The sequence below is a fragment of the Aspergillus welwitschiae genome (assembly GCF_003344945.1).
Source record: "Aspergillus welwitschiae strain CBS 139.54b unplaced genomic scaffold BDQ94scaffold_18, whole genome shotgun sequence".
NCBI classification, from domain to species: domain Eukaryota; kingdom Fungi; phylum Ascomycota; class Eurotiomycetes; order Eurotiales; family Aspergillaceae; genus Aspergillus; species Aspergillus welwitschiae.
Window position 1 is genome coordinate 664,856 of NW_020798712.1, and position 22,251 is coordinate 687,106.

At 52.1% G+C, this 22,251-nt stretch overlaps 9 protein-coding genes across 9 annotated transcripts; 5 read left to right on the top strand and 4 right to left on the bottom strand.

Moving 5' to 3' along the window:
- Window positions 1–4: 4 nt before the first annotated feature.
- Window positions 5–905, bottom strand: BDQ94DRAFT_145095 (uncharacterized protein). Its single transcript, XM_026766574.1, has one exon. It carries the CDS (start codon window positions 703–705, stop codon window positions 277–279), a length of 429 nt encoding a protein of 142 aa, XP_026625845.1. The 5' UTR covers window positions 706–905; the 3' UTR covers window positions 5–276.
- A 326-nt stretch (window positions 906–1,231) lies between these two features.
- BDQ94DRAFT_179218 (uncharacterized protein) lies at window positions 1,232–5,652 on the top strand. Its single transcript, XM_026773314.1, has 10 exons — window positions 1,232–1,902; window positions 1,952–2,127; window positions 2,188–2,363; window positions 2,414–2,927; window positions 3,334–3,436; window positions 3,495–4,042; window positions 4,097–4,488; window positions 4,549–4,790; window positions 4,840–5,430; window positions 5,483–5,652. The coding sequence occupies exons 1-10, from the start codon at window positions 1,237–1,239 to the stop codon at window positions 5,573–5,575; spliced, it is 3,501 nt and encodes a 1,166-aa protein (XP_026625846.1). The 5' UTR covers window positions 1,232–1,236; the 3' UTR covers window positions 5,576–5,652.
- A 627-nt stretch (window positions 5,653–6,279) lies between these two features.
- On the top strand, window positions 6,280–7,409 carry BDQ94DRAFT_171025 (DUF218 domain protein; the record flags this gene model as incomplete). Its single annotated transcript, XM_026771627.1, has 4 exons — window positions 6,280–6,374; window positions 6,468–6,575; window positions 6,730–6,781; window positions 6,885–7,409. 4 exons carry the CDS (start codon window positions 6,280–6,282, stop codon window positions 7,407–7,409), a joined length of 780 nt encoding a protein of 259 aa, XP_026625847.1.
- On the bottom strand, window positions 7,274–8,680 carry BDQ94DRAFT_41331 (spindle checkpoint protein MAD2). The gene is made up of 8 exons (XM_026775705.1): window positions 8,569–8,680; window positions 8,494–8,519; window positions 8,415–8,440; window positions 8,325–8,363; window positions 8,244–8,272; window positions 8,048–8,193; window positions 7,925–7,998; window positions 7,274–7,868 (listed from the first exon to the last, which is right to left on the bottom strand). The coding sequence occupies exons 1-8, from the start codon at window positions 8,615–8,617 to the stop codon at window positions 7,577–7,579; spliced, it is 681 nt and encodes a 226-aa protein (XP_026625848.1). The 5' UTR covers window positions 8,618–8,680; the 3' UTR covers window positions 7,274–7,576.
- A 202-nt stretch (window positions 8,681–8,882) lies between these two features.
- BDQ94DRAFT_179220 (DNA-directed RNA polymerase III core subunit RPO31) lies at window positions 8,883–15,988 on the top strand (the record flags this gene model as incomplete). Its single annotated transcript, XM_026773315.1, has 5 exons — window positions 8,883–8,983; window positions 9,065–9,619; window positions 9,678–10,899; window positions 11,361–11,494; window positions 11,584–15,988. The coding sequence occupies 5 exons, from the start codon at window positions 8,883–8,885 to the stop codon at window positions 15,839–15,841; spliced, it is 6,270 nt and encodes a 2,089-aa protein (XP_026625849.1). The 3' UTR covers window positions 15,842–15,988.
- A 145-nt stretch (window positions 15,989–16,133) lies between these two features.
- Window positions 16,134–17,270, top strand: bud32 (serine/threonine protein kinase BUD32). The gene has a single exon (XM_026775706.1). The coding sequence runs from the start codon at window positions 16,261–16,263 to the stop codon at window positions 17,173–17,175; it is 915 nt and encodes a 304-aa protein (XP_026625850.1). The 5' UTR covers window positions 16,134–16,260; the 3' UTR covers window positions 17,176–17,270.
- Window positions 17,271–17,365: 95 nt separating this feature from the next.
- BDQ94DRAFT_171030 (putative gamma-cysteine synthetase regulatory subunit) lies at window positions 17,366–18,324 on the bottom strand (the record flags this gene model as incomplete). The annotated part of the gene is made up of 2 exons (XM_026771628.1): window positions 17,366–18,254; window positions 18,302–18,324. 2 exons carry the CDS (start codon window positions 18,322–18,324, stop codon window positions 17,366–17,368), a joined length of 912 nt encoding a protein of 303 aa, XP_026625851.1.
- Window positions 18,325–18,561: 237 nt separating this feature from the next.
- BDQ94DRAFT_159933 (aldo/keto reductase) lies at window positions 18,562–19,672 on the bottom strand (the record flags this gene model as incomplete). Its single annotated transcript, XM_026769136.1, has 5 exons — window positions 18,562–18,714; window positions 18,764–19,133; window positions 19,187–19,368; window positions 19,423–19,512; window positions 19,598–19,672. The coding sequence occupies 5 exons, from the start codon at window positions 19,670–19,672 to the stop codon at window positions 18,562–18,564; spliced, it is 870 nt and encodes a 289-aa protein (XP_026625852.1).
- A 437-nt stretch (window positions 19,673–20,109) lies between these two features.
- On the top strand, window positions 20,110–22,157 carry BDQ94DRAFT_159934 (Zn(II)2Cys6 transcription factor domain-containing protein; the record flags this gene model as incomplete). The annotated part of the gene is made up of 4 exons (XM_026769137.1): window positions 20,110–20,210; window positions 20,343–20,877; window positions 20,931–21,122; window positions 21,183–22,157. 4 exons carry the CDS (start codon window positions 20,110–20,112, stop codon window positions 22,155–22,157), a joined length of 1,803 nt encoding a protein of 600 aa, XP_026625853.1.
- Window positions 22,158–22,251: the final 94 nt, after the last annotated feature.

Sequence of the window (22,251 nt, forward strand, 5' to 3'; positions counted from 1 at the left end):
CTACCAACCACCCTCCCTCTCCCCCCATCCCTATCCCTTCCACCCTTCCTCGTAAAGCAAATGACTATGCTGCTAAGCTGCAGTCCCGAGTGGTTCTTTGTATAACACCTTTTCTTATCATCTTTTAAGACAGAATAAGAAGAAAAGGTCCACCCAGGACAGGCAGTACGAGTGATTTTGCCTCAGCTGCCTTTTGCCAAAAAGAAAGAAGACGGGAGAAAGTGAAGCTGGCAGGAGAGAAGAGTGAACAAGGACAAGGATACAAACACAAGGCTTTTATTTGTTAAAAAGGATTGCTTGGGAAAGCCGGAAAGGACAGAAACAGAAGAAGGAGAGCAGGCTCTTCAGGAAGTCCAAGATTATCTTACGTCTATTATACGGAGTACTTGGCCGGTGTATTCGAAAGAGTTGATCCAGCTTCTGCAGCGTGGACAACCTTGTTCTAATCTGCCTAAAAAAGAAAGAGGAAGGAGAGAGGCTGCACACTGGGATACCGCGCGCGCAACGTGACGTGACCTTAAGGATATCAGGCACAGCAAAGCCGAAAAGTCTGGTGCCATTGCTTCCCTCTGACTTACTCCGAGAGCTCAGGTGTGGTTCCCTTCCCCCCTCCGCTGCCTCCGAATAGGAGACAATTTCACGGAACTGGAAAGCGGGAGGAGCAGCGGGCGCCGACCATTTGCCACCTTCCTTTCGGCAACTCATCAGCTCTGCTGCCCGGAAACTACTACTTACCTACCTACTTGCACTACGGAGTACTACTACTACTACACCTACACTACTACTACTATCTTTGACTACTATTCTACGTCTTGGTCCACTATCGACGTATCAGCGATCCCTTAGGCTGACAAACACGGTCGGGACGGTTGATTCGCCCAGAGAGCTCTTGACCTAATATCCGGCTCCATTGGGAAGGTTTACTGCGCCGCCGTTACGCGTGACGGGTAAGCCAATCAACGCGCGAGTCGGCGAGCCCTCCCCACCAGGGGAATCACGCCCAAACTCCGACCAAATCCAGAGCGGCATTGGCTCTTGTCCCAATCGAGCCTGGTCCCTCCCACACACACACACCCCCGGCACGTGGATGCATGTGACTTATACTACATTTGGCCGTGCACCCGCTTTACTGCCTTAGTACCTTGACTCCACCCGCGCTACCCACGACAATTATATACTTCTCGACCTACATATCCTTTCAAGATCGAGGGTCCGTGGGTTTCTAGAAAGCGGGGGATGAACGGGAGCATGGAGCAGTCGCCGCCGCAGAATATCATGCCCGGTCTGCACCGTGCACCAGTAGACCCCGGCTCGTTGCCGCCCGAATACTGGAACAGCTTTGAGCCTTTGTATACAAACCCCGACCCCCCACATCAACATTCGCACCCATCCCAGCCGCCACAGCTTCAACAGATCCAGCCGGCACCGCCGCAACAGCAACATGCGACGCCAATGGGAATCAGCTGGGATCACCCAATGTTCAGTCAGACTCCTCAATCCCGGAGTCCTCTGCCCACGCCCCAGGAACAGAACCGTGGCATCTATACGTCGGCAACTCCCCAATCGTGGCGAACGAACCCTTTGCAATCGCAACAAATAATACATCCCGCACCGCAGACATATTCCATGAACCAGCAATATCGTCAGGCGCAATTTCCTCATGCGCAACCTGCGTTTGATTCACAGCCACTCCCCTCGTCCGACAACTCACACTTCCAGTCATACACCTTCCCCCGTGGCTACTATCCTCCTCAGAATCTCTCGGTACCAGATGTCTTTCCTCAGTCTCACTCTCCTCGGCCCACTCAAGCGCAGGCCCAGCCAACACAATATCGATCGGACTCCCATCAGCACCAAGTCCCTCAGTACACACTTCCTGCGGGCTATCCGGAGGGGACCACTGTATGATTCGTTGAGCCATTCGTTTGCATTCATAGCTGACTCTCAGTAGCATATTCCGATTAATTTCGCTGCTGGGTACGGACAGTCCACTCCAACTGTCTCTGAGCAGACCATCAATCCACAATTCTTGAACTCGCCGCAACAAGCCGCTAGCCAGCAAGCATCCCTTCATAATAATTTGATGTACATGAACCCTGCGGACTTCGAGCGTCCTGAAGATCCAAAGTATGTCCCAATAACCGGGTTGATCCTTTTGGTAATCGCATGCGGTCTGACTGTTCATAGGTTGTACACTTTCTTCCGGGATGACTTGCAAGTTCCACCAATTTTGGGCCAAGGTCAAGGTCAGGGACAACCACAGCCACAGCCACAGCATAAACCCCAGCCTCAGCATCAGCCCATTGCACGGAACCAACCAATTGCCCCAACCACGCAATATGAGTTCATCGTGCCCTTGAATGGTATGATTCACTCTACCCCATAGTCGTGTCACATTCACTCACCGGAACAGGTCAAGACACAGTCACCCCCGTTGCACCAGTTAAAGCAGCAAAACCTAAGAAACAACCCAGTGTGAAGAAACAGTCGCAGCCCAAAAAGCCCACAATGAAAGGGGGGAGCAAGAAGCTGGATGGACAGTCGGCCTCTTCTAGTTCTGAATCAGATAGCTCTGATGAGTCGGATCTTGAGATCCAGGAGCCTGAAGAGGTATCTCCACTACCACCCACTCGTCCTAGCGAACCCGAGGCTGCTGCGCGGTATGACGCGCTCAAAGCTGTGTGGTCTCCACGTAATAGGCACCCCAATGTTGACAAGGTCAAGAGTGCACTGGTTGCGTTCAAAGATGTTGTCAAAGCCGTAAGAGATGCGTGGAAAGAAAGCAGCCAAGCCATGAAGGTGGCAGAAAACAAGGGTGATAATGACAAAGCAGCGCAACTAAAGAAGAATGTGGTCCTTCAGCGGCGCCTTATGGACGTCGTCATCAGCACCACCCAGGAGCAAGGTCACCCAGTCATTGTCGAGAAGTATGTCCTTTCTCTACCGTCTTCCCTTTCCTTCCCGCATCTGGCATGTCCTCGTGGCCATAGAAGTCTGAAACGAATTGAGAGCCTCTCCCATGTAATCTACCTAGTGTGGGCTTTGGCATATAAAAATGTGCTTATAAGTAAGGGTGCATATATGCTCTCCATCAGAGGACTAAACATACCTAGCTGTGTGTCCTCAAGCACGAGACAAAGGAGGATAGAATGCTCATCCTCGTTCAGACGAGCTATCTCCTGCCGTCATTGTACAGGTGCCCAAGTGTGTTCCGTTGTGGTGTCACCCTTCGGAGCCTGAACTTTGCTAGCCTCCGGATGCCTTGCATCTGCTTATTGCTATTCTCATGTTCATCTGCTAGATTGTGCCGGTCGCTGACGTATGTGTTTCCAGGTTGGGTGAGCATCCAATGGCTGTAGCTGCCCTGTATTCATTTTTGCTGGATCGCCACCAGGCTTCTGACATTGATGGTACTTTGACGGTGAATATACTCAAGGTAAACTACAAAGCGGCTCTGGAACCTCTTATTGAATCAAGACTGACCTTCACTGTAGTTGCTTTCCCGATTCGTGACAATGGATGAAGATGTTCTTCAGAAAACGAACGTTGCCAAGTTGCTGCCTAGATTCGTCAAGAAGGGCGGACCGACAGTGAAAGAGCTGGCTCAAAAGATCATGGACAATGCCGCTGCCTCGACGAAACGTAAACTAGAGGCGGGAAAATCCGCGTCAAAGGACGGTTCACCTAAAACTTCAGTGTCTGACGGGTCTGTCCCAGATGGACGTGGTGGTGAGGCTACTGGATCCAAGAGGCCTCGAGAAGGTGAAGGGAATGGGCAGCCAGCAACTAAGCGAATGGTTGTCACTGCAAACCCCAAACCGGCAGCAAAACCAAACAGCACTGTGGTTTCTGGTGTCAGCAAACGGCCGCAGGAGGTAGGACAAGATAACAAACCAGCTGCAGCCAATGCAGCCCGCCCCAAGGCCAACATTATTGCACCGAAGCCTACCAGCCTCTTTGGTAGTTTGAGCTCGGCCTCTAAAAGACCTGGAACATCGAACGCAGAACGAGCGGCGGCCGCGGCGGCCGCAGCGAAAGCAAGGTGCGTGGCATCTCGTTATCTTTCCGCTGGTTTGATGGCTAACATAATGAGCAGTAATCCTGCGGAAAAGAAAGAATCCCAACCCCCGCCCCCAAGACCTACTTTCTCTTTTGGGGATTTGATGGCAGATTTGAACAAGCAAAAGGATCCTGCTCCTGCACAGCCTGCGGAGGATAGACCCCCTGAGACCGAAGAAGAACGGAAGAAGAGGTTGCGTAAGGAGGCGCGCCGGAAGTTGCGTGTTACATGGAAGCCTGATGCGTCCCTAACCGAAGTTCGTCTATTTACACATGATCCCGAAGAAGAACTTGGCCCTGGCGATCACCTGGGAGATGTCAAGGGTGAAGGCAGTGTGCTCAAACTTCACCGAGACCTCGACGAACTTGAGGAGGAAGATGACGGTGGCATCCGTGAGGAGCAATTGTCCGACTATTATGAGCCTTCAGGTAGGTCGTTTTATTTCTGTCAATGTTGTTATTCTTGTGCTTTGATACTAATGGAGTCAGAAATCGACAACGGCGACATCGCACCCGACGATCGCTCGCGAAACTACATCAAGCGCGGCGGCACTGCAGAGCCGACTAGTCCTGAAAAGAATGCTCAGGAGCATCGGGAGGCCACAACGCTCATGGTCTTCTACACCTCGCCGGCAGACGTACCGTCAACACCAAAGGAACCTCCCCCAGCGGATGCGGAAGACACCGCACCTGAAGTTGTGTCATTTGGGGAACTACCGGACCATGTTAAGGTATGTTCCATTCGTATTTGAATACAACGTCTTCTGACAACCGTACTAGGCACGGCAAGATCGATACTTCGCGATGGTCAACCCTCAGCCAGCGCCAGCTCCCCAGAGCGCACCGAACGCGCCATTCGATATTTCGAATTTGCTCAAGATCATACAAAGCGCGCCTCAGCAACAATCCACTCCACCACTACCTCAACCCCAAGTCGCCCAAGCACCTATGTCTGACCTTGAGCGAACCTTCAGCATGTTCCGCCAGCAGCAGCAGCAGCAACCGCCCCCGCCTCCGCAGGCACCACTACTGCAACTGCCCCAGTTCCCACCGGCTTCTCAGCCTCCAGGTGCTCAGGGTGTAGATTTCCAGGGACTTTTGTCGATCTTCAATGCTCAAAAGCAGATGCAACCTGCACCCATTGTACCGCAGGCCCAGCCATCGCAACCTAGCATCGCTCCTAATCTGGCCGCCATTATTTCTCAGTTAACTGGTCAAAACCAATCGGCTGCGGCCAATGGACATCCGCCGCCAGGCCACTACGAGGATCCGGAGCGGAAGCGCATACGTGAAACCGGCGGATATGACGGAAACGACGATGAAAGGTTCAATTCTAAACGAAGCAGGTCAAATGAGCCGAACAAGAAGCATGTAAGTACCTCTCACCTTGCATTGCTCTACTTCAATTCTAACATGTTCCTAGCCCAAAGCAGGATTGGTTCCCTGTCGGTACTGGCGAGAAGGCAAGTGCCGCAAAGGCGACGAATGCACGTTCCGTCATGATCCATTGGACTGACGCTTCTCTTTCTCTTCTCCTGATACCCCTCTTGGTTCTCATTCATTTATACACTTCTGTAATTGACATTCTCGCATCTCATTATATCACCTTACCATTGTACATTTGCCCTGCATGTGTTGCATTGTCAAGTTAACAGTGTCTCAACCTTTCCTTATGTTGGCAGACTTCTCATAGCGTCACGCATCTCATTTCGGAGCATACCATATGTGGAGTATCTAAGGTGTTGCGTGAGGATTACGATTCCATGTCTTAAACATTCTCTGTCGGCTATACGTTTCTGGGAGTGTGTTGATGCTGTGTCTGGCGTTCGGGTGTGGCTGCTCAAAAACGAGCAGGCTAGCATGTACATTAATACTGATCAACCGTGGCAAGGGTTTATCTGCCGCCGAAACAACCAGTGACCAAATTTCCTATGTTCCAATTTTTCCTGCCTGTAGCTATTCGAGCTTAACAAGTTAATTAGTGATATTATCATACTTCTTATCCTCACATAGCCTGCTTAGGTAATCCATAAATATGTCAGTGGTTATCTAAACCATCAAAAGTGATCAACAGTAACTTTCCCCAACAACGCCTTATTTCTCTTATTACGCTGTGAACACTACTTCGACACTCCTCTGAAACACTGCCTATTAAGCCTCCCTTTCTTACCCCCACACAACACCATTGTTACCCACTTAGCACATTCCTCCAACCCAGTAATGCAACAACAACCCCACTACACCCACCTGATCATCGTCTGCTGCCACGCCATATACACCGGCGGGCCTACAAACGGTCTATCCGAGGATGAATGGTGCGCAGCCATCCCCATGAACAACTAGCTGATCCTTTTAATCTGGAATCAAAGAATTCATAATTAAACCTTTGGTGCTAATTACGAGAACAGGATTATAGAACCCTTCCAAAAGGGCGAAACACCTACGTTCACAAACCACGTCAAGGCCGGATTGCAGGCTTTGGTTGATGACCCAGATGCTTTGTTGGTGTTTTCCGGGTATGTATGAGGCTTAACGCTAGTTGGATTAACTTTGCCTGTATGCTTTGGTTAGATTACTAGGGTTGAGGGTGCGGGTGTATGATTATAATAGATGTTGTGTGTGGTAGTATTGTGTTGGTTGAATTAATTACTGATGAATGGGTAACTATAGGGGACCTACGAAGAAAGGACGCACGGATCTTGCGGAGGGGGTGTCGTATCTTGTAAGTTCCGCCAATCCAAACTATGTCTACGATGTCTACATCTTCTTCCCATGGCAAGAATTGGTGATTTATATGGACCTTGTCCACTAATACATACCGCCAGAACCTCGCCAAAGACAACAACTACTTCGGTTTCGCTCCACAGATAAACCCTACACGAGTGGTCGCTGAAACCTACGCTACGGATTCATACCAGAATGTCCTGTTCTCCATGCTCCAGTTCAGACTGCGCACGGGAGTGTATCCGAAGCGGGTGACTGTTGTGACGCATGAGTTTAAACGGAGGCGGTTTGTAGAGTATCATTTTCCGGCCTTGGGGCTCTCTGATTCTGCGTCTACGGTCGTTGGGATTAATCCGCCGGAGGAGGTGACGCCGTTGGCTTCTTTATTAGCTGGGGAGGAGAAGAGTGGGATTGGGTTGTGGAGTAGGGATAGGTATGGGGTGCAGAAGGAGTTGGCGGGGAAGAGGGTGAAACGCGGGTGGAGGGCCGGGATGGAGGATGGGGTATTTGTGAATGTGGGCTTGGAGGCTGTTGTGGAGGAGTTGGTGAGGTGGGATGGAGGGGAGATGGGGAATGAATGGTTTCCTAAGATGGAGGAGTTGCCTTGGTGGGGACAGTTGCAATGATGCAGATTCGTTAGTCATTGATAGATAGCAATCATGCTAGTTATGAAAAAAAATAGATGTAGAATACAAGGTTTGATGAAAAGATGCCCGAAATGCTCCCGAATTCAGATCCCGCCCTCTCTTCCGTAACGCCTCCCTTTGAACACCTGATGATGTGTCGAAGTGAACTAATCAGCAAGGCGATAGCTGACTAGAGTCTCTACGCGGTGATTGTTGGTGCTGAAGCTTCGGAGCTGCACCTTCTCTGCGTTCTTGATTTCTTTGGCGTCGCTGTCGCCCCATTCCACGGGGACCTCGGAGTCGGCGTCAGCGTACACCAGGACGTTGAATGTGCAGTCGCCATCCAGGACTGGCAGGAATGTGACAGATGCGGTGATCTGGCGGAAGATAGCCTGGATTTCGTCTTGGATCTCTTTCTCGGTTTTCTCAACGGTGGCAGCGGCTTGGGGTTCCTTGTCCCTGTAGAGCAAGACATGGTTAGTGGTGTAGAGTGGGATGCATAGTGTCAGACTTACCCAGGAGCAGCGTTCTCCTTGTCACCAGAAGTGCGGGATGACTGGCTCTTGGAATGCTTTCCAAAGATTTGCACCTGATACCTCATTAGCCCTGTATCCCGTGAGGAGGATTGACTTGCGTACATCGAACTGCCATCTTTCCACATGTTCACCGGTTTCCTTGTCCGTTATGACAATGACAAGCTTAGAGATCTTGCCACCAGTCATCCATTTGTTCAACTGCGACATAATCTTCTTGATGTAGGCTTTGACCTGGTCGTCGGCGGTAACTATTATCGGTCAACGAGGGGACTCGGATACCAGAATCGTGATGACCAACCCAGCATATTGAGACCATATTTCTTGACACTTTAGAGAACTGGTTAGTTTGCTTCCACATTGGCAGGTGTAAGACACTCACGTTGTGAAATCCTCTGGAGGGTAAACGCCTCTCTGGAAGCTGGAAGGAGTCAGATGAGCAATTTCCTGTAAGCATCGCCAATAAACCTACAGGATCGAGTTGATAGAGTATTCAAACTAGATTCATTAGTATATCTGGGTGATACCTCAGTCAAGAAAGCAAAACTCACGAATTCGGCCACCAGCTTCGCCGATCCTGCTGTGTATAAGCTTCTGTTGATATCTCACGAACTATTGGTCCGTACCTTTCAAGGACAGCTTGTGAACCTTGGACTTATCCTTAGTAGCGGACATGATGGCTGTGAGGGGAGTTCCTGGAATTGAAGTGTTGACGACAAGCTACTCAGGCGTGAAGAGTTGCATGCGAGGGGAAAGAGGAAGCTTTGTTTATCGAGACAGTCACCGCGGCAATCTGGACTGACCGCCCGCCGACCTGATCTCCGCAGCCGTACTTTTTCCGCCCGCCAAACTGACGGAGACTTGCCCGTGCCTGACCGTGTCTGCAGTCCGCATACTATCTCGTCAAGCAATTCATTCCCATGCAATTGCAGACCTCCAGATGCGAGGATGCCTGCAGTTAGCCAGGTGGCTGCGCGCAGCACCGAAATGTCCTGCTGCAAGCCTTCTCAAGCCGCCATCCGGCCTTGCTAATCCAGCCCGGTTTTTCACGACTTCCGCCGCATGCTGGGCATCGCGCTCCAGGGCACCGGCCAGCCAGCCATCCTCCGACCTTGAATCAAGAATCGCAGCTATCCCGATTGATCGATACCGTAACTTCTGCATTGTCGCCCACGTCGATCATGGCAAAAGTACCCTCTCCGATCGGCTGTTGGAACTCACAGGAACGATCCAGCCCGGTATGAACAAGCAGGTTTTGGACAAGCTTGACGTCGAGCGTGAACGGGGTATTACGGTGAAGGCACAGACATGTACAATGATTTACAACCATAATGGTGAGGATTATCTGTTGCATCTGGTTGATACACCGGGCCATGTGGACTTCCGTGCGGAGGTTTCGCGCAGCTATGCCAGTTGCGGAGGAGCGTTGCTCTTAGTTGATGCCAGTCAAGGTATCCAGGCTCAGACAGTCGCCAACTTCTATCTCGCATTCTCTCAGGGCCTGGAGTTGATCCCCGTCATCAACAAGGTGGACCTGCCTTCCGCTGATCCGGAGCGTGCTCTTGACCAGATGGAACAGTCTTTTGAGCTTGACACGGAAAGTGCAGTGTTGGTATCAGCCAAGACGGGACTTAATGTGCAGCAATTGCTCCCTACTGTAGTTGAGAAGATTCCGGCGTAAGTTTAGTCTATCAACGAACCATTTTAGCCAAGAATTGGAACTGACTCAAAAAAGACCGGTGGGAGATGTTAACAATCCCCTACGGATGCTTCTCGTCGATTCCTGGTATGATTCGTACCGAGGTGTCATCTGCTTGGTCCGCGTTTTCGACGGCGAAATCCGGGCAGGGGACCAGCTTGTGTCGTTCGCGACTGGAATCAAATACTTCGTGGGCGAGGTCGGAATTATGTATCCCAATGAGACGGCCCAGTCGGTCCTTCGGGCTGGCCAGGTCGGCTACATCTTCTTCAACCCTGGTATGAAGCGAAGCAAGGAAGCCAAAATCGGTGATACCTACACGAAGGTTGGGTTTGAAAAAGTCGTCGAGCCGCTTCCGGGCTTCGAAGAGCCCAAGGCAATGGTTTTCGTGGCCGCCTATCCCGTGGACGCCGATCACTTCGAGCACTTGGAAGATAGTATCAACCAGCTTTGCCTGAACGACCGGAGTATTACTGTGCAAAAGGAATCATCTCATGCTCTTGGAGCAGGTTTCCGGTTGGGCTTCTTGGGAACACTGCATTGCTCTGTCTTTGAGGATCGTCTGCGCCAGGAGCACGGTGCCAGTATCATCATTACTCCTCCTTCCGTTCCCGTGAAACTCATCTGGAAAGACGGCAAGGAAGAGATTATCTCCAATCCCGCCAAGTTTCCAGAGGATGAAGAGCTTCGTGGCAAGATCTCCGAGATTCAGGAGCCTTATGTTGTCGCTACTTTGACCCTCCCCGATGAGTATCTTGGAAAGGTCATCGAGCTCTGCGAGTCCAACCGAGGCGTGCAAAAGAGCCTCGAGTATTTCACATCCACTCAGGTTATTCTCAAGTATGAACTGCCCCTTGCGCAGCTGGTTGATGACTTCTTCGGAAAGCTGAAGGGCTCTACTAAGGGCTACGCCACCCTTGATTACGAGGAATCTGCGTGGCAAACAAGCAACATCGTCAAGTTACAACTTCTGGTTAACAAGGCTCCGGTGGATGCGGTCGCACGGCTCGTTCATTACAGCCAAGTAGAGCGATTGGGCAGACAATGGGTGACTAAGTTCAAAGAGCACGTTGACCGGCAATTGTTCGAGATCGTCATCCAAGCAGCTGTTGGCCGTAAGGTTGTGGCGCGTGAGACCGTTAAGCCGTACCGGAAGGATGTCCTCGCGAAGCTGCATGCCAGTGATGTCAGTCGGCGCAGGAAGCTCTTGGAGAAGCAGAAGGAGGGACGCAAGAAGCTGCGGGCTGTTGGAAACGTGGTGATTGAACAAAAGGCATTCCAGGCATTCTTGGCTAAATAAGTAGGCATCATGCCTGCCACTGTACAGTATATTATATTATATTTGCTTCTGCTGTATTATTATATTGATAGATAGATCTTTGCACCTGAATGCATCTTCTCGTCCACAATGTACAGAGTATGTCTGTATAGAATTGTAGTAGTATGCAGTGTGAATACTGGGCTTCCCGGTGGCTCTGATTGGCGGAGCGGCGGAAGCTGGAGCTTACAATTTAACCGCAGAAAAGTTCGTCGCCGACCCCGCCGCCGCGGTCGTCTGCAATTTCTCCCCCTCCCGCGGTCGCTTTCTCTTGCTGGCTTTCCTTCCTCCAGATCCACAAGCTGCAGTGCCGCTGGCTGCAATACTGACCATCATACGTCTGGGCGATTCTCTTGTTCGTTGTACGGTGATTTCAGCGCCGTCGCATTCTACCCGTTGAGTCAGTGTCGCCTTGCCATGATCATCATCTGACAACGGCGATGCAGCCTCCAGAAGGTGTGCAGGTCGACCTGGGCAAGGCCCAGGTCATTGACCGCGTTCCCAAAGTTATCAAGGAGTTGAAGTTTGGTGTTCTGTAAGCATGGCTCTGCTTCTCCCCGTTCTACCCCTCCTGGACCTCCGCTGCGGAGCAGTCAAGACTAATACCGCGCGCGAATCGTCCAGGTCCAACGATGACATTGTCAGCCAAGGTGTGGTGGAAGTTTCGGATCGCAAGTTCTTCGATCTCGATCATGATCGAGCGGTGGTAGCCAATGGTCCTCTCGATGCGCGCATGGGTATCTCCAACAAGACCTCCTCATGTCAGACTTGTGGTGGCACTCTCCAGATTTGCAATGGACACTTCGGTCATGTCCGGCTCGTGCTGCCGGCTTTCCACGTCGGTTACTTCAAGCGTGTCATTACTATTTTGCAGGAAGTGTGCAAGGAATGTTCGCGCATTCTGCTCCCCGAAGCCGATCGCCGTGCCTATCTTCGTGAAATGCGTCGTCCTGGGTTGGATAATTTGCGGCGCGGCCAGATTGCGAAGCGGATCAACGAGCGGTGCCGTAAGACACGCAACTGCGAGGCCTGTGGTGCGGTTAACGGTGTGGTGAAGAAAGCTGGAACGAGCGCCCTCAAAATCACCCACGACAAATTCCGTGCATTCAACGCCTCGACCTCCGTCAAGAAAGTTCCGCCGCCCAGCAAGATTGTTTTCGACCGGTCATTCGACGAAGCCAGAACGTCCAATGCTGAGGTCGAGAAACATTACAAGAAGGCCCAGGATGATATGAACGCTCTTCGCGTGCTGAACCTGTTCAAGAAGATTTCCGATACCGATTGCGAGCTGCTTGGTTTGAACCCGAAGGAAGCAAGACCGGAAATGTTCCTCTGGCAATTCATCCCCGCTCCTCCGGTGTGTATTCGTCCTTCCGTCGGTCAGGATGCGGCGTCCACCGAGGACGATTTGACAGCCAAGCTAGGCGACATTGTCCAGAGCAATATCAACCTGAAAAACGCATTGTTGAAGGGCGCACCGGTACAGACAATTATGGAATGCTGGGACTACATGCAGCTACAGATTGCGGTGTATATCAACAGTGATGTGCCGGGTCTGAACAAGGCAGACCTTGGAAAGCCCATTCGTGGTTTCGTGCAGCGATTGAAGGGTAAGCAGGGTCGATTCCGTGGTAACTTGTCCGGAAAGCGTGTAGATTTCTCAGGCCGTACTGTCATTTCCCCCGATCCCAACCTGCGAGTCGATGAGGTTGCGGTCCCTGAATTGGTGGCCAAGAACATGACCTATCCCGAAGTTGTTACTCGGTACAATAAAGAGAAGCTACAGCAGAGAGTCCGAAACGGCACGAAGAAGTGGCCGGGTGCAAACTACATTATGAAAAAGGGCCAGACGTTCAAGCTCTTCCTTAAGTATGGTAACCTGAACATGATTGCCGACCAACTGCAGGAGGGTGATGTTATTGAGCGCCACATTGAGGACGGTGATATTGTTCTGTTCAACCGACAGCCCTCTCTGCACAAGCTCAGTATTCTGTCTCACTTTGCCAAAGTTCGTCCTCACCGGACCTTCCGACTGAATGAGTGTGTCTGTAACCCTTACAACGCGGATTTCGACGGAGACGAGATGAACTTGCACGTGCCTCAGACGGAGGAGGCGAGAGCCGAAGCGATGGAACTGATGGGAGTCAAGAACAACTTGGCCACGCCCAAGAACGGAGAGCCGATTATTTCTGCCATTCAAGATTTCATCAGTGCCGCCTACATTCTCAGTAGCAAGGACAACTTCTTCGACCGCCGCTCGTTCACCCAAATTTGTCTGTACATGCTGGGCCCGCAGACACGCTTCGACCTGCCCCCTCCAGCTGTGCTTAAGCCTCAGATGTTGTGGACCGGAAAGCAGGTTTTCAACATCCTCATGCGGCCGAACAAGGATGACCCCGTCTTGGTCAATTTGGATGCTGCGTGCAGACAGTTCAAGGCTCCCAAGGATGGTACGCCACGGGATCTGGACCCGAAGGATTCCTGGCTCGTCATCCGTAACTCCGAGGTGATGTGTGGTGTGATGGACAAATCCACCATTGGTTCCGGAAAGAAAGACAACGTGTTCTATATTATGCTGAGAGATTACGGGCCTGTGGCGGCTGCCGAGGGTATGAACCGCCTGTCCAGGCTCTCAGCCCGCTGGTTCACAAACATGGGATTCTCGATCGGTATCACCGACGTATATCCCAGCGAAAAGCTCCTACGTTCGAAGCATGACCTCGTCGAAACGGCGTACGCACAGTGTGACGAAGTCATTGCCAAGTACAAGGCAGGCACACTGGAGAAGTATCCTGGTTGTGACGAGTTGCAGACCATGGAGAACCAACTGTCCGGTATTCTCAGTAAGGTCCGTCAGCAGGCAGGAGACGAGTGTATCGCTCAGTTGAGCAAATACAACTCGCCCCTAATCATGGCCACGTCCGGATCCAAGGGTTCCAGTATCAACGTGTCCCAGATGGTTGCCCTTGTCGGTCAGCAGATTATCGGTGGTCAGCGTGTGCAGGACGGCTTCCAGGACCGTACCCTGCCGCACTTCCCCAAGAACGCTCGCCAGCCCCCGTCCAAGGGTTTCGTCCGTAACAGTTTCTTCTCCGGACTGGAGCCCACGGAGTTTATTTTCCACGCCATGTCCGGTCGTGAAGGTCTGGTCGATACGGCCGTCAAGACCGCCGAGACGGGTTACATGTCTCGTCGGTTGATGAAGTCGCTTGAAGATCTCTCGACCAGATACGATGATACCGTGCGTAACTCGTCCGCGGCCATTGTCCAGTTCCAATACGGTGATGATAAGCTTGATCCCTTGGATATGGAAGGTAAAGCCAAGCCTGTCCATTTCGACCGGACTTTCATCCACGCCGAGTCGACGACTTACAAGAACGACGAGCGGAGTTTGCTTCCGGCCGAGATCATGGAGATTTGCGAAGAGATGCTTTCGAAGGAGCGCTCTAAGCTGGTGCGGAAGGATTTGATGGGCAACGAGCTCGGCTACATGGATCGGTCTGACCATGGTGTCGATCAGTTCGAGAGTGCTCGTGACTTCCTCGAGTCTATCCAGCAATATGTCGCTACGAAGGCAGACAAGCTGATCTCCCGCGGTGGTGACATCGACCCCAATGACGAGAGAAGTCAGAAGGGTCTGAACCACACCGGAAAGCTGACTGAGCGCACGCTCCGCACCTTCATCTCGTCATGTTTGATGAAGTACAAGAAGGCCCAGGTCGAGGCTGGCCACGCCGTCGGTGCAGTTGGTGCACAGTCCATTGGTGAACCTGGTACGCAGATGACGCTGAAAACTTTCCACTTTGCTGGTGTCGCCGGTATGAGTATCACGCAGGGTGTACCCCGTATTAAGGAAATTATCAACGCGTCGAAGGAGATCAGTACGCCTGTTGTTGCTTGCGAGCTCGTCACGAAGGACAATATCATCGCGGCGCGAATCGTCAAGGGACGTATTGAGAAGACCTACTTGCGAGACATTATCCACTATGTCCGTGAGACATGGACGGGCAAGGAAGCCTACATCACAGTGAAGATCAACTGGAAGACAATCCAGGACTTGGCGCTCGAGCTGAAGATCGAGAACATCTTGTCGGCGATCAAGAACCACAAACGGTTCAAGGCGGACGATCTGAAGTTCCGATGCTCGCGGTCCCACATCCACGTCTACATGGACGTGGATCCGTCGACCAAGGCCAATCTGTCCAAGACGGAGATCGCCCACACCAGTGCCGATCCTTTCCTCCGTCTGAAGCACCTGAAGCGCATGCTCCCTGACATCCAAGTCCTGGGTCACCCCCAGGCCTTCCGTGCCATCATCCGAACCGACGAGACGTCTACCACCAACACGCTTCTGGTGGAAGGCTACGGTCTCCGGGAGTGTATGACAACGATGGGTGTGGACGGACTGCGCACGTCAACCAACAACGTCATGGAGATGCGGGACGTTCTCGGTATCGAGGCGGCGCGGACGACCATCGTGCAGGAAATCAGCGAGGTCATGAAGGACATGGACATTGATCCGCGACACATGCAGTTGCTGGCCGATGTCATGACCTACAAGGGTGAAGTGCTGGGTATCACGCGATTCGGTCTCGCGAAGATGCGTGACTCCGTCCTGCAGTTGGCGTCGTTCGAAAAGACGGCGGACCATCTGTTCGACGCCGGTGGTGCGGGTCGCAGCGATCTCATCGAGGGTGTGTCCGAGTGTATCATTATGGGCAAGACGGTGTCACTGGGAACGGGAGCGATGGAGGTGGTGCGCAAGATGAACTTCTTCGAGGGACAGATCGGGGCACGCAAGACGACGTTCGAAGATACATGGACCGAGGTGTACGAGGCGCCATTGGAGAGAGCCAAGGCAGCTCGACGCAAGCGATCATGATATACATAAAAGCACTCGAAAGAGAGGACTTGTAAAAGGGACGGGTTAAAAGCATACCAGGCGTTGTATGTACTTGTGTACTTTTAGCGATAGCAGCAACACTGCAATTTCACCTTCATAAGCCTTTATAAGAGTATTTAACCCAATGAACACTACGTACCTAATACTTTATAAGGAGTACTTACAGCTTGGTGGTTGCAGCAGCGCCAAACTCACTGCTTAATAAGGCCGATAAAGCCATCCATCCATTAATCCCCGCCCCACCCGAACTTTTCGATAACATCGATTTCTCCCCTCACTCTCCCCTCCATAACCAGTCACATTATCTCCCACCACCAGCATTACCTACACACTTCACAACATACAATACACAACCTCACCACCACCTCCCAACCGACCTCCAAACAACACCAACAACAATGACCTCAACGACAGAATCCTACACACCCCCGCCCCTCCCCCCACCCTTCCACCACACCCCCTCCAACACCATGACCCTAATAACCCAAGGCGCCGAAGCTCACCTCTACAAAACGACCTACCTATCACCGACCACCCCCGCGGCACTAAAAATCCGCCCGACAAAGCCCTACCGCCACCCGATCCTCGACCGGCGATTGACGCGTGCTCGCGTCCTCCAGGAAGCGCGGTGCTTGGTGCGTCTTGTGCGCGAGGGGGTGAATGTTCCGGCGGTGTTGGCGGTGGATTGGGATATCAACAACAAGAACAACAATAATGGGGGTGAGGGAGGTGATGATGATGTGAGAGGCAACGGAGCCTGGATCCTCATGGAATGGATCGAGGGATGTGTGGTACGGGTTGTGATCCAACGGTGGGAGAGGTATATCAAGTCTCGTGCTGGGTCTGGTTCTGGTTCTGGTGTGGGGGCGAAGAGACAGGTTGATGGGGAAGTCAAGGAACAGGATAATGAGATTGAGGAAGAGGAGAAGAAAGTCAAGGGGTTGTTGAGACGCATTGGGGCTGCTGTTGGGGCGTTGCATAAGACTGGGGTGGTGCATGGGGATTTGACGACGAGTAATTTGATCTTGAGAGGTGCGGATGAGGGTGGGGATGGGGATGCGGCTAGTCCTGATATGCAGGGTGAGGTGGTGCTGATTGATTTTGGACTGGCGAGTCAGAGTATTCAGGATGAGGATCGCGCGGTGGATTTGTATGTGCTGGAGCGCGCGTTTGGGAGTACGCATCCCCGGACGGAGCCGTTGTTTGGGGAGGTCCTCGAGGGGTATCGGGCGAGTTATCGCGGGTCCGGGTCGGTGTTGAAGAGGTTGGAGGATGTGAGGATGAGGGGGAGGAAGAGGAGTATGCTTGGTTAGAATTGGTTTTCTATTTCTTTGTTTTATGAGATATGGATGGGGTGGATGTGCTTGTCATTGAGTCGTTATGTATATGAAGACTTAGAAGTAGAACAAAACAGAACAAGAACAGAACGAATAACGCCAGCCGTGCTTATCCATGCGAGGGTGTGTAATCAGGTAGCAAGCAGAATGAGGAAGGAGGAGAAGGTTATGACCTCTCCACGCAGCTGCCTACATCCGCCAGCGCAAAATATCCCTTATTCTCCACCACTCCCCGATCCTTCACCACAGCCGTGTACTTGACCACCCACTGCGGCTCGACATCGCCCTGAATGCCATCGGGCGCATCCGGCGACGAGGCTAGAATCCCTGCGCCCTTCTCCCCAGGCCCAAGCAGATCCCGGGTCGTGCCGACAGGCAAGATATCCATGCAGTCATTATGCGTGAGCAATTGAATATGCTCTTGCTTAGCGTAGAGAATCAGCGACTTGGGCACGACACAGCAGTCCTTCAAGTTGATCTGATCGACAGACGGCTTAACCTTCGTGTGGGGAAGGAATCGGGCGAGCCGTTCGCTTCCGAACTCCGCGACTCCCAACTGTGAGATCATGCCCTGTTCTTGCAGACCCTCCAAGGTACGCCATGTCTGGATCATGCTGTCAAAGTCATCGGGTTCTTCGCTGCCATTGTCGGAAGAGACTTCCTCGTCGCTGTCGTCGTCGGCGTCGAAGAGGATCCCCGGGAAGGAGACAATCAGCAAGTCGATAGAGTCGACGTGCAGCTCCTTAAGAACGAGATCGATGGCTTCGCGGGTGTGTGCGCAGCGCCGGGAGGCAGGAATGCCGGGGAGGTAGAATAGTTTGACGGTGATGTCGTACTGGGAGCGCTCTTCGGAGAGACCGTGCGCGAAGTCGGTCGCGGGAATGTAGAGAGCGTTGTCGCCTTGCTTGGTCCAGGTGGTGTAAGGAGGGCGGTCGCTAGAGGGGTCTGAGGCGTGTTGAGCGGCTTGGAAGTTTGTGCGCAGTGAGTTGATCAGTTCGACGTTGGACTTTTCGGTGGGATGGCGGATGATGGTCTCGCCGCTTATCATGATATTTCTGTGGTTGTTAGAGGGGGATTGGGGAAGATACGATAGTAGACGTACGAGGAAGAGAGAATTAGCTTCATGATGACGGGATTAAGAAGGCTATTCTCGAGGATAGAGGCGATATAGACGAGGCAAGAGGGGAATTCGGAGATGGAATGCGCTGAAGTTGGCGGGGAGAAAGATAATGGTTTTATTGCTAAGCAGCCCCGCGGGGACCGGCCCGCCTGTCTTGTGCTTATCCAAACAGACTTCATCCATTCATAACCATCAGTCTACTCGGTACACTCCGGTCTCATTACATGCTAAGTGGTCTACATTTAGTCGTAGTCCACTGTGGGATCCCAATCCGTGGGCGAGTATTCGCCTGTGTGCAGTGTCTTCATCTCCTCCTCTGTCAATGCGAAATCAAAGACCTCCGCATTTTCCTGGATCCGACTGGGCGTCACTGATTTGGGCAGAGGCACAAATCCCTACAATCGTCAGCTATGGACCCTTTTCAACTGCATTTAAAAAACATACCTTCTGCAGCCCCCACCGGATCATGATCTGTGCTGGCGATTTGGCATACTTCTTTCCCAGCTCCTTCAGCACACGTTCGCCCATGCGCGTCCCATGCGCCAAGGGGGAGTAGGCCTGCACCACGATATTGCGTTTCTGCAACCACTCTGCAATCTCCGATCGGTCCAGCCACGGGTGCAGCTCATACTGACCGACGTCGATCTGGCCGCCTCCGCCGGACTTGATGTACTCTTCCAGCTCATCGAGGTGGTGGATTCCATAGTTCGATACTCCAATGGATCGGGTCTTGCCGGCTTTCTGTGCCTCCACAAGGGCCTTCCACGAGCCGAGACGGGCTTCTTTACCGCCGTAGGGAGCATGTAGCAGGATTCTACGCTCGTTAGCATGCTTCTTCTGGTTGAAGGGGCTTGGAGTAGATCTTACAGATCGAAGTATTCCTGCTGTGCTTCACGCAGGCTTGAGTCGATGGCTCGCTTGGTGCGATCGTATCCCATCGATCCCGGGGGGATCTTGGTTGTGAAGAAGATCTCCGACCGAGGGATACCGGAGTTTGCGATGGCGCGCCCGCAGGCCTTCTCATTACGGTACATGATGGCAGAGTCGACCTGATCCCTTGATGAGATGTGACGATTGATGGGCGGGATGGGTGTAGAACCTACATGACGATAGCCAACTCTGAGTGCTTCGAGAACAGCTTTCTCTGTTTGGGAGGCCGGGCTGGGAAAGTTAGTTGGGATGTAAGTTGAAGCCTGGCTTAGTGCACGTACATCAGGTAGACCTGGTTCACTAGTTAGTTTGCCTGGTCGGGATGGGGAAGGTTCAGGATAAGCTCACCCCGTATCCAAGGATGGGGATCTCATGGCCAGAGTTTAGGCGATAGGTCGAACGCAGACTCTGTATAGCAGACATGGTGAGTTCTCTGTCACAGAAGGATGTATGAAGTGCGGAGGAGATGAGAAGATGGAGGAGTGGATGGCTGGTTAATTAAGAAAGACGAGCGATGAGATCATCGCGGTGGGGTTGGAGAGTCTGGCCTTACAATGAAAGCCCTTCGAATAATAACAAAGTATAAGTCGTATTTGCATTCTTGGCATCCATTGCAGCACACTGGATATGATTCTTTTCTCTCTGATCTCCTGGAATGTCACCTGTATACTATGGTGGATAGTACTTCCTGCTTAGCCCCATCCGGGCTCGGAGAAGGCAGACACGAGGCTGTCTTCATTCCGAGGCTGACCAATTTTCAGCTATTCTTTTCCCCGCAATGGCGCCATCTTTGTTCCGACTTGTAGTCTCCATCTGACAACCTGCAGGCTTTCTTTTGGCACGCCTATCTATAGTGGAACATGGTTCTTGATGTGATCAAACCACCAATGAGCTCTCGCACTGGAAAACCCCGGCAGAGAGTGTATCGGACACGGACCAAGTCAGGGTGTACCACATGCAAGTAAGTGACTTATCTCCCTTGCGATAAAGAAATACTATACTAATCCACCCATAGAAGTAAGTCATGTCTGATACCCCATGAATATATACAATAGTAATGCCCACACGCTTTCTTCTTTATCACCACAGTAAGGCACGTCAAATGTGACGAAGCCCGACCAAGCTGCCTGAGGTGCACTTCGACGGGCCGCAAATGCGACGGCTATGCTACTACCAACACCAACTCTACTCTCACAGCCACTGTCCTCCCACGTCCTTCCCAGGCCCTCACCGGCTTCCGCTATGCAACAGGGGAACGTGATATTCGATCATTTCAGTTCTTCTACGAAAAGACCGTCTTCTCTCTGGCCGGCTATTGTGGTTCAGAATTATGGAGTCGGTCAGTCTTGCAAGTCAGTCAGAAGGAGAAGCCAATATGGCACGCCCTGGTCGCTTTGGGCGCGCTGCACGAGAACTTTGAAAATAGTCAGCAGATTCCAGGGCCCTGGTTCAGCCGAAAACGACATGACACCTTTGCCTTGCAACAATACCTTGCGGCGATTCGGGCTCTTTTACGTCCATCAGAGGATCCAGGTAGTCCATCGTCCACGTATCTAACTAGTAGTCATGGCGGGACGCTTTCGGTGGACGTTTGTCTCATATCGTGCGTGCTATTCGTTTGTTACGAGGTATGTTGATCGGGCTCGGTTATAGACACACGTTTGTTTGACCATCACTCAAGATCATGTCCGGACACTACGTCGCAGCCCTCAGCCACATTAGGAGCGGTATGAAGATCTTAGGCGAGGTTGCCTACGATGCGAGCACAGGAACATATCATCATCCCCTTCTAAGACCGTCCACTGTACCAAATCTCGAGATCGATGAAATACGAAAACTCCTTATCCGCTTGCAGATCCAAGTATATGCCTTAGTACTACCCCCAATGGCCCCCATAACAGCCAATTGATATCACACGCTAATGCTATGAAAGACCCGATCAATAGAAGACAGCCCAGCCTGCAGCACAGCACAGCTACGAGGCGTATCCAGCGACTTCACCGACATACCAGCAACCTTCACCTCCCTCTCCCAAGCCCGCAATATCTACGAGCACTACAGCAGCATGTTCCGCCACGACTACCACACCCTCATCGACGCCCAACCACCCACAGCACCAACAACAAACCCATCCCTTCAACCCCTCATCCACCACTATGCAACCATCCTAATCAAATGGTCCACGGCCCTCGACCACTTCGAGCAAACGCGCGGCTCCACCCTAACAACAAAAGAACAAATCGGGCTCAAAATCCTCCAAATCCACCGTCTCGAGCACACCATGATGCTAGAACAATACAACTCCGGCTCGTCCGACTCGACAGTCTGGGACAGATTCAACTCCATATTTAAACAGATCATCTCATTATCAAAATCAGTCGTGCAGCTCTCCGGCCCATCTTCACCACCACCCACGCCATCACATGCAATGATGCCTACGGCAAACCTACCCCCCACCTTCTCCCTCGACCTCGGCATCATCGCCCCCCTCTACACAACCGCAGCCCTCTGCCGCGATCCCCTCACCCGGCGCGAAGCCGTCGACCTTCTCCGCTCCTGTTCCCGCCAGGAAGGCGTGTTCAGCAGCCACTTATGTGCCGTGGCAGCGGAGAAGGTCATTGCGCTGGAAGAGCACGTTGCGCTTGCAGCAGGGGAAGTGGATTACGCGAGGGATTCTGCGGCTATTACGGGGATGGTGTTGCGCGATGGGAATGAGTTGCAGTATCAGTCGACGGTGATCACAAGGTGTTGGGAGGTGCCCGAGAAGGCGAGGCTCACGTATGCGTATCCGGAGTTTGATCTTGTGGGGAAGAGGGTTTGTTTGACGATTGGACAGGATGATAAGGTGCATGTGAATATTCCGTGGTGGCCGGGGGGTGTGGTGGTTTTTGGGTTGGATGAGGGGTGATTTATTGATTTCGTTGTAGAGTGGGAGGATGGGGAGGGTAGTGGGAGTTGGCTTTCTTAGTGTCAAAGAATATATTTTGACTTGAAGAGGGGGG